The sequence below is a fragment of the Monodelphis domestica genome, chromosome 4 (assembly GCF_027887165.1).
Source record: "Monodelphis domestica isolate mMonDom1 chromosome 4, mMonDom1.pri, whole genome shotgun sequence".
NCBI classification, from domain to species: domain Eukaryota; kingdom Metazoa; phylum Chordata; class Mammalia; order Didelphimorphia; family Didelphidae; genus Monodelphis; species Monodelphis domestica.
In genome coordinates, this window is record NC_077230.1 from 352,110,077 (window position 1) to 352,120,635 (window position 10,559).

Sequence of the window (10,559 nt, forward strand, 5' to 3'; positions counted from 1 at the left end):
ACCCTCCTCATAAGAGAGGTGCTAATTCTCCCTGAATATCTCAAACCTATGAGTGAGTAAAAGGGTGTATAACCGAAGTATATGAAAACTTCCCCCAATAGAATGGGCACATGATGAGAATAATTTGTCTAATGACCACGAAGGTAACAGAAATGTGCCCTATGGATTGCTCAAAGGTTGGTTATACACGAAAGATACCAAGGTCAACCATCCACTGCTTCCCAGGCCATTGCCAGTCATCCTGACTATTGTCTTGCCATTCGACTTCAATGACTCTGGAAAGGAGAGTGAAGATGACAACTTTGTGTAATTCTGCTTCACTTAAATACAATTCATTTGCAAGTCAAGACATCACCACATGATGTTATTGGTCCCATTTGAAAGGAAAAATTAACAATGTTAGAAATCTATTTGTTTTATTAAAATAGTTCTATAGTACCTTTTCTTTATCCTTTTATTTTAGAATAATTAGGTATCAGTTCTTTAAAGTTTGATAGAATTTATGTAGCTATAAATCCAACTGAAGTAAGGCCCCTGTTTTTCCTACTCAGTAGTTCCTTTTTTTAATGGTCTATCCTTTTAAAATAACATTTTATTTTTCTTCTAATACATGTAAAAAAAATTTTAAAATAAGATTTGAGTTTCAAATTATCTCCCTTCTTGTGTACCTCGTGCCCTTTCCCTTTCCTGAGACAATAAACAATCCGATTTATATTTTATATGTGTAATCATGTAAAAAAATCATTCCAGGGAACAGCTAAGTAGCTTATTGATTTCAAGAGGTAAGGGAAGGTTTTTTAAAAATTCCATTTATGTCATTTTGGGGAAGAAATCTCAAGTAAAATAAGAAGGAGAAAACAATGAAAATATATTGTGTTTCCACTTGTATTTCTGATGTCATCTGTTCCTTTTAGAGGGCAAATGGCATTTTTCACCATGAGTCTCTGGGATTGTTTTGAATAATTGCATTGCTGAGAATAACTAAGTCATTCACAGTTGTTTCATCAACAAATATTGCTGTCAAAAATTGGAAAATGAGAGGATGCCCTCCAATTGGGGAATGGCTGAGTAAATTGTGGTATCTGTTGGTTATGGAATATTATTGTACTGAAAGGAATAATGAACTGGAGGAATTTCATGTGAACTGGAATGACCTCCAGGAATTGATGCAGAGTGAGAGGAGCAGAACCAGGAGAACATTGTATACAGAGACAGATACACTGTGGCACAACAGAATGTAATGAACTTCTCTACTAGCATCAATGCAATGATCCAGGACAATTCTGAGGGACTCATGAGAAAGAATGCAATCCACATCCAGAGGAAGAACTGTGGGAGTAGAAAGAGAAGAAAAATAACTACTTGATTAAATGGGTTGATGGAGATATGATTGGAGATATAGACCCTAAAAGATCACCCTGATGCAATTATCAATAATAAGGAAATAGGTCTTGATCAACAAGACATGTAAAGCCCAGTGAAATTTGTGTCAGCTATGGTGGGGTGGGAGGAGGAAAGGGAAAGAACATGAATCATGTAACCATGGGAAAATATTCAAAATTAATTAATTAAATAAAATTATTTATTTAAAAAAAAGAAATATTGCTGTCACTGTGTATAATGTTCATCTGGTTCTTCTCACTTCACTTTGCATCAATTCATATAAGTCCTCCAAAATTTTTCTGACATCATCCTACTTATTATTTCTTAAATCAAAATAGTATTCCATTACAATCTCATACCATAACTTAGTCAGCCACTAATTCTTTGCTGCCACAAAAAGAACTGCGATAAATATTTCTCTATTATTAGGTCCTTTCCTATTTAAAAAAAAAATCTATTTGGAATACAGTCCTAGTTATGGTATTTATGACTCAAAGAGTATGCAGAGTTTTAGGGTTCTTTGAGCATAGTTCCAAATTGCTCTCCAGAATGGTTGGATCATATCACAACTCCACTATTTGGTAGTTCCAAAGAGTTCTTTGATTTCTTTTTTTCATATTCATTTGTTTAAGATCTCAAATTTAAGTTCTGTTAATTTGTTTATATTTTGTGTTTGTAGTCATTTCTTCTTTTTTTGCACTCAGTTTTACTGGAATATGATTATGCTTAGTATATTCTGATAATTATTTTTATTCCTTCTCTCTGTTGGTAAGACAGAGAGACAATTTTCTTACCTGTGTGTTTGGGGTGGGGGTGGGAAGGTGAAGATATCATTTTATTCATTCTGCTTAATCAGGTTAACGAATGATTTTTCATTTTCATTTGTCCTTACAAAGGATCAGTAATCATATCAGTTATATAATCTTGTTTTCTAATCAATATATTTCATATATAGATAAATATCAATATGTATGTACATAGATACATGAGGAAAGCCCTGGTAACAAATATGCATATTTTAGGAAAATAAATTCCCACATTGTACATGTCAAAAAAATTTCCCAACTCTATCATGTTACTGTCAAGATATATATCATTTTCTACATCCCTAGTCCTCTGGAATTGTGGTTGGCTGGAGCTCTTGAATGTTGAACACATTTCTTTTCTTTTTCTTTTCTTTTTTTAAAGTAATATTATCTTCTGTTTTAAAAATGATACTAAGTATCAGTTCCAAGGGCTGGACAATTATGATTAAGTGATTTGCCCAGGATCACACAGCCAGGAAGTGTCTGATCAGGGTCAGATTTAGACCCAGGATCTCCCATCTCCAGGCCTGGCTTTTTGATCCCCTGACCCACCCAGCTGCCCCTATTTTTCTTAATATCATTGCTATAATTACAAAAGTTGTTTTCTGGGTCTAATTGCTTCATTAGATATGCTTTTATAAATGTCTTTCTCAGCTTTTTATGAAAGCCTTGTTTTGTTTTAATTTCTTATAGATCACTAAAATTCAGACACATTCATATATCATTATAAGATTTGTTGTTTTTGTTTTTCAGTCTTGTCTAACATGTCATGACCCCTTTTGTGGTTTCCTTGGCAAAGATACTAGAGTGTTTGCCATTTCTTTCTTCAGTTCATTTAACAAATGAGGAAACTGAGGCAAACAAGGTTAGATGACCTGCCCAGGGTCATATAGCTCATAAATGTCTGAGACCTAATTTGAACTTGGGTCTTTCTGACTCCAGACCTAATGCTGTATCCAGTATGCCATCCAATTTCTCCATAGTGTTGTTAGTCATTCCCTAATAGATGGAAGCCACCTTAAATTCTAGCTCCTTAACTACTACAAAAAGAGCTGCTAGGGGGCAGCTGGGTAGCTCAGTGGATTGAGAGCCAGGCCTTGAGACGGGAGGTCTTAGGTTCAAATCTGACCTCAGACACTTCCCAGCTGTGTGACCCTGGGCAAGTCACTTGACCCCCATTGCCTAGCCCTTACCACTCTTCTGCCTTGGAGCCAATACACAGTATTGACTCCAAGATGGAAGGTAAGGGTTTAAAAAAAAAAAAAAAGAGCTGCTATTATAAACACATGCGGGTTTCATTCCCACTTCCTCTATAAAAAATAGTCAATTGATCTCCTCTTTCATGCTTTATTTGGTTTCATAGCTTATGTTAAAGTAAATATCTAGGTTGGAGAATTTCTTGAAAATTGGCACTTTGAAAAATGCTACAACCACAAAATTTATTGCAGCTCAGCCAGCAGGTAGATAAAATATGCATAGACATTGTGATAAGAAACCAACACCTAGAGTTTTGTCCTCACATGTAAGCAAGCCACTCTAGCCTGAGAGTGAGAGAGAAATGTTGGGGAGAAATAAAATATATATATATATATTTATTTATATGGAGATAATGTTTTATAAACATGTTTATTTTCTCTAATTATAATGTGAGCTTCTTATTAGGATTTTTTTTCTTTCTTTCTACTTGTAGTGACTGCTTCATCATCCTACCTTTCATACTTATTGTAGAATCATAGATGTTCTCTTGGAGACACTTTAGTGATTATGTAACTCCATCCCCTCATTTTAAAGTTAAGGAAACACACCTAGAGTAGAAAGTGTTTAGGCTAAAGTCAGATAGCAAATGACAAGGTCAATATTGAGACCCAAATTTATTGATTTCAAGTTCAATACTTTTTTAAAAATACTTGACAATTGATTAAATTATTTCTTGTCCATTACCTGTTTTATTCTGCTTCCTACCCAAAGGGAGACACGATTAGCACCTAGCTTCATTGATAAAGGAAATTTTCTCTCCAATGCAGATCATTGCCTTCTCTTAATTTTATTTTTAGAATCTGTAGTGATTCATCCATGATCACACAATCAGTATGTATCAGAATCCAATTCTTTCAGACTCCAAATCAAGCTCTATACGTACTATGCCATACTGCTTCTCTTCCTCTAAAATAGTTCTTCTGTGATTTTTGCAATGTTTTGTTTTATTACAAACTGACAGTACTAGGGATCTTACATCATCCTAGGTAAAGATAAAAGACAATAAACCAAATACAATAATTTAATTTAAAAGTACATTTAGCATTCCTATAAATGTAACAGTGAGATATAAAATGACACACGATTATTGATTTTCTTTATTTGAATTTTTTTAGAATTTTAAAATGTAAACATTACTAATTAAAACCTTTTGTCTTTCTATTGTACTTATTTTTATGAGGGGGAAGTTTCTTTTTCTCCTCCAGATTTAACCTTCTTCTGTAAATCATTTTTAAAAATTGAAAAGACCTAATTTAGTTACTTGATACACTGGTCTGTCCTTGTAGTTACCCATTGCTCTGCTATGCATAAGGAAATATGCTTCACTGTCAATCAATTTCAATATTTTTGTTTTTATTTACTCGGAGTTCAATTCCTTTCTACCCTACTTCAATGCTTCCTATTCCCCAGATAGCTTCATTTTCTTCTTGCATGAGTCCATCATTTCTATATAGTGTTTACTTATGAAATAAAACTGGCTTGCTTGAATCCCCGGAGGAGTCTATAGCCCAAGACTTGTCTCCAGAGTAAACATGTACCTTATGATAAATATGGCCAGGATGCAGGACAAACACTGGGAAAGTCTTAGACTCACCCTATGTTTGTAAGTAACTGTAAGTTTGTAAGTATGCTATCTGGGGAGCTTTTAAGGAAATTGAATCCTTAAAAATTCAGGTTAAATGAGTCCAGAAATGTCCATAAGACTCATAAAATCATATTCCCTGAATTTTCATACCTGGTGAAGACGTGAGAGTTGAGGGACAACTGTGGATTCTCCAACATTAGAGAAAGGCAAAGAATGAACCAGAACTCCAAGGGACGACACTGACTATAGGTAAGGATGGGGGACATTGACCTCAGAGCAGGCAAATTCTGTATTGTTAAGGTCTGTTGAATGCTTTTCTGGGTTGAACAGGTAAGAGATGGAGAAATGAATGAACTGAAATGATTGAGGTAGAAATATATCCCTACTCTGGAGACAAAAGAGCTCAAAATTTTGAGGAGAAAGGACAGAGCTGGGCAATTAATTCTGAGTAGCAAAATTTCTCTTTTCCTTCTTTAGATTTTTCTCTCAGGCTTTGAATAATGGAGCAAACTAAAATTATTCAAAGGCATAAAGAGATGTATGACATCATGAAAAGTGTGATCAATTTGGAATCAAGAGATCTGGGTTTAAACTGTGTCTCTGATATTTATTAGTTTTCTGGCCATTTCATTGAAGCAAGCATCATTTTCCTTCTTCTCTAGAATAAGTATATGATATTTGCACCATGCAATTCACAATGGTGTTATATATAATGAGCAACCATGGAAGAATATGTGAGATGAGAATTGTTAATGTTCTTACTGTCATATTCCTCATCAGGACCTTGCATTGATTTTGCCTGGAAAGAATATCCAGCTGCTCCCAGAATGGGTATCTATGCTGAATCTGGGTGATAATGGGCAGAGAGTCTCTAGTCCTTGCTAGACTTATGGTATCTCCTATTGCCTGTAATCCATGTTTCTCTTTCCTTCCTCCCACATCATTAATGCTCAAGCTTTCATTTCTATTACAAGTTTCCACACTGACTCCTTCCTGAAGTTATTACAGTCTCCAAAGAAAAGAACAGAAAGAAATCTTTCATGAGCATAGACTACTCTTGGGAGGTACAGAAATCATTAGCCAGGTAAGAAAAGTTTTCTGATTCTGCCTTTGTTAAGAAATATCTATAAGAGGACAAAATCAAGATGTTCTAATTTGGCCATAAAAACAGAATAGATGCCATTTGTATAAGACTTAATAGTTATGTCTTTTACTTTGAAGCTACTGATGGCATGGTGGATAGAGAATTAGTCCTGGTAGACAGAGTTCTAGTTACTAGCTGGTTGACCCACCCAAGGCAAGTAACTTAACCTATATTTGCCTCAGTTTCTTTATTTTTAAAATGGGAATGATAATAGTACCTACCTCATAGGGTTATTGAATAGATCAAATGAGTTCATATTTATAAAGCACTTATAGTAGGGGTACTTAAAGAATACATTTTCCCTTCCCTCCCCTTTCTTACATGTCCTAATATAACATGTTATAGTATATATATATATATATATATATATATATATATAGGATATAAGAATACTTCTATCCTCCATCTTTCCCTTCCTTATTTTCTTCTACAATATTAATTAAGCACGCAAATTGTTAGAGACATAAAATTTAAAAAAGTAAAAAATGGTCCTTAGTCTGAAAGAGTCAACAATATTTTGATTATAAGTCACTCTCTGCTTGATAACTCTAAAGAATAGGGAGGATTGAAAAGGCTTGCTTAAGAGCTCTCCTCTCTCCCCTCTCACCAACTCTTTCCTGCCTCTCTTGCAGAGGAGAAAGTATTAAAGCAATGCATTTTGGAACTGGGGTAATATTGATGCTTGTTATCATTTTTTCTCTGGTTAAGAATTTTTATAGACAGTATGTTTGACATTTGAATCAATCTGTTTTATATGTTTAGATGATAATATATATATGTATATATATATATATATATATATATATATATCATCATCATTAGTATAGGAAGTTTCCTATATCAATGAAGCCATAGCCATTCCTGTTCCCATTTGGGTGGAAAGGAAAGTAAAATAGGTTATAAACAAGAAATAATTTTAATAAACTCTCAAATATTTAAAGTGTACTAAACTTGGAACCAATCAATATGCACCTATGCAATCACATGTATGTGTATACTGTGGAGAAGAGAGAAATTACAAGAAAGAAATTTCTCTCTTCTCCACAATACATATATATTTGCATATACATATTTACACAGATGTGAGTCACAAGTGACATGAAATAATTTTTCTTCACTTTATTAAGTCAATAACACATATTTGTAAAAGGTTTTCAAATTTTCAAAGTACTTTCCTTATGATAGCCCTGTGAGGCATATACAAGTATTTTAGCTATCTCATAAAAGTAAGGAAACTGAGTTTGAGAAAAAAAAAATTTACTTATCATTAAAAGCAATTACATAGCACAGTGAATAGAGTGCTAGACATGGATTCAGAAAGACCTTAATTCAAATCCTGACTCAGACACTTACTGTCTATATGACACTGGGAATGTAACTTAACCTCTCTGTCTGAGTTTCCTCAACTGTCAAACTGTGGTAATAGTGGCACCTGTCTTTCACAATTATTGAGAGAATCCAATGAAATTATCTGTATAAAACATCTTTTAAAAATAGAATATTATGAAATATCATCAACATTATTATCTTATGCTTTTTTCTCTTTCTATATATTTTTACAGATAGAAATGACCTGAGATAATTCAATGTTCTATATACTTTTTCAGCTTTTACTACTTTCTACACTATTGCATAGGAGAATAAAATGATTTTCTTTTGTAACAAAAGAAAAATTCTGGGATTATAGTCAATTGGTTTTAGGTCAATACAAAGTTTCTTCAGGAAGCATCTAGTAATGATTCATATCTCAGCCTATTCACAAGTAGTTTTCCTTTCTCCTTCTATATTTGTCTATAATTTGGATGCTTATCATTTATTGGAGATTGATGCTTGAAACAACTGACAGTACAACTTCTATTTAAAACATTCTTAATTTTTTAAAATGATTAAATATTATGTCTAGCTGATTAGGGGCACTGGTTTTATCTCAGATAAAGTTACATTACATATATTTTATTTGTTAAGTTCTCAAGGACATTTTAGGGCTTCTATATGTAACAAAAATATGCTAAAATTTGGTGGATTTGCATATGTAACAAGAATTTGTATACGTAACAAAAAGATGTACTAAAATTATGCTACCAAAAACATTGTTATTTTTAGATACAACTTCACTTAAAGTACAGATTCTTTTTATAATATTGCCAACAAATGGTCTGTCAAGCCATGTTCTAATGTGTCCAATAGCTGGGAATCAGGAAATTTTATCCATATGGAGGTAGGATTATTTTTAAGAAATCATAACCTGGAATCTCTCCCTTTAACTTCCACACATTGGCCTTAATTCTTCATTCCCAAGACATATAAGAATTAATCTAATCCTCCTTTCAATATGATCGTCCTTGAACTATTAAAAAAAGTATATTTTCCTATGTCTTTTGTTATTAAGTAGAATGTTCTTGTACAATATAAGAACTAATACATCTTTGTTGAATTTTATTTTTCTTAATCAAGAGCATCAGTTAGCATTTATTGGAAATTATCAATCCCCCTAGAATGTATTTATTTACTTAAATCTTTACCTTACATGTTGGAATCAAGACTGTGAATTGGTTCCAAAGCAGAAAAATGGTAAGAGCTAGGCAATGAGATGGAAGTGAATTGACCAGACTTACACAAGTAGAGAGTATCTTTGGCCCAATTTAAACCCAGAACTTGCTGTCTATAGATCTGGCTATCAACCATAGCTCATCCTGACATTTTTTCAATAGGCAGAATAGGTATCTGAGAGAAGAAAATGGATTCCCTTTGATTGACTTCTTTATTTTTAATTTTTGTTTTTATTCACCATTTAGTTAATTTCAAATATCAAGAGAAGGAACAAATGACCTCAAGAAGATTCTTCCATCTCTTGAGGTAACAGACTTTTCTAAACCTGCCTTGACTTCTTCTTAGGAACTTCCTCAAACAAGATTCTATCCATCTTGCTTTTCACTATGTCCACTATCAATGTGACCAATTATGATGACTTGAACTTCCTCCTGATTGGTATTCCAGGACTAGAGCATGTCCACATCTGGATCTCTATCCCATTTTCCTCCGTGTATATTGTTGCCATTCTGGGCAATTGCACCATTCTCTTCTTTATTAAGACTGAAGGCAGTCTTCATGAGCCCATGTACTACTTCCTCTCCATGCTGTCAGTCTCAGACTTGGGCTTGTCCCTCTCTTCCTTACCCACTACAATGGGAATATTATTGTTTGATGTCCAAGAGATTCATGCCACTGCCTGCTTCACACAAGAGTTCTTCATCCACCTGTTCACAGTCACTGAGGCATCAGTACTTTCTGTCATGGCTTTTGACCGCTACGTGGCCATCCGCAACCCTCTGAGATACAGCACCATCTTGACCGGTTCCCGTGTGGCCAAGATAGGATTTGTGCTGGCTGCTAAGAACATTCTCTTGATACTCCCACTGCCATTCCTTTTGAGACGGCTTAAATTCTGTCAGAAGACTCATCTCTCCCACTCTTACTGTCTCCACCAGGATGTCATGAAACTGGCTTGCTCCAACAACAGAGTGAACATCATCTATGGTCTCTGTGCTGCCCTCTCCACCATGCTTGACTTGGTCTTTATCACTTTCTCTTACATCATGATCCTAAAGACAGTGCTAGGTATTGCAGCCCCCAAAGAGCAGCTCAAGGCTCTCAACACCTGCATCTCCCACATCTCTGCTGTTCTCATCTTCTACGTGCCCATGCTGAGTGCAGCAATGCTCCACCGCTTTGCCCGGCATGTCTCTCCCTTGATCCACATCCTGATGGCTGATATTTTCCTATTAGTGCCACCTCTCATGAACCCCATTGTGTACTGTGTGAAAACCAGGCAGATCCGAGAGAAGATCCTGGAGAAGATGGGTCTGAAGAGGAGATGAATAAAAAGAACTGGTAGGCAACTTAGCTCAGAGAACAAAAGGTTAAAGAGAATGTTGAAAAGAAGTTTCCTATCTGTAAAAGTTCATTATTAATCCTTATTCACTGAAGAAGTAAATAATAAAATTAAGAAGATGGGTCACAAAAATGAATGTAGATGAAATGTAACATTGAGTGATTGAGATGCAGTCCCTTCCCTTCCCTTCCCTTCCCTTCACTTCCCTTCCCTTCCCTTCCCTTCCCTTCCCTTCCCTTCCCTTCCCTTCCCTTCCCTTCCCTTCCCTTCCCAGGAAAGCTTTAGGACATGATGCCTTCTCAAATGTTCAGGTTAAGTATGCCACTACTTAGAATGATTTTGGGGATTATATTAAGTGACTTCCTTTTCTCTGGTTTTTCTTTCCTATGTCTTAGGAAGTCTATTTTTTTCATTAAAAAAATTATAACTGTTAATATTCAGCCCCTGTAGCAAAACTCTTCCCTCCATTCCTTTAAAGGTAGTGACAAAATA

The 10,559-nt window shown here is 34.7% G+C and overlaps 1 protein-coding gene across 1 annotated transcript; it reads left to right on the plus strand.

Annotated features, from left to right (window-relative positions):
• The first annotated feature begins 5,988 nt into the window (after window positions 1–5,988).
• Window positions 5,989–10,193, plus strand: LOC100019925 (olfactory receptor 51A4-like). The gene is made up of 2 exons (XM_007491112.2): window positions 5,989–6,115; window positions 8,971–10,193. Exon 2 carries the CDS (start codon window positions 9,112–9,114, stop codon window positions 10,051–10,053), a length of 942 nt encoding a protein of 313 aa, XP_007491174.2. The 5' UTR covers window positions 5,989–6,115; window positions 8,971–9,111; the 3' UTR covers window positions 10,054–10,193.
• The last annotated feature ends 366 nt before the right edge of the window (window positions 10,194–10,559 follow it).

Excerpts from the sequence above, each read along its gene's own strand:
- LOC100019925 (XM_007491112.2), top strand. The coding sequence starts at position 9,112 with ATGTCCACTATCAATGTGACCAATTATGATGACTTGAACTTCCTCCTG.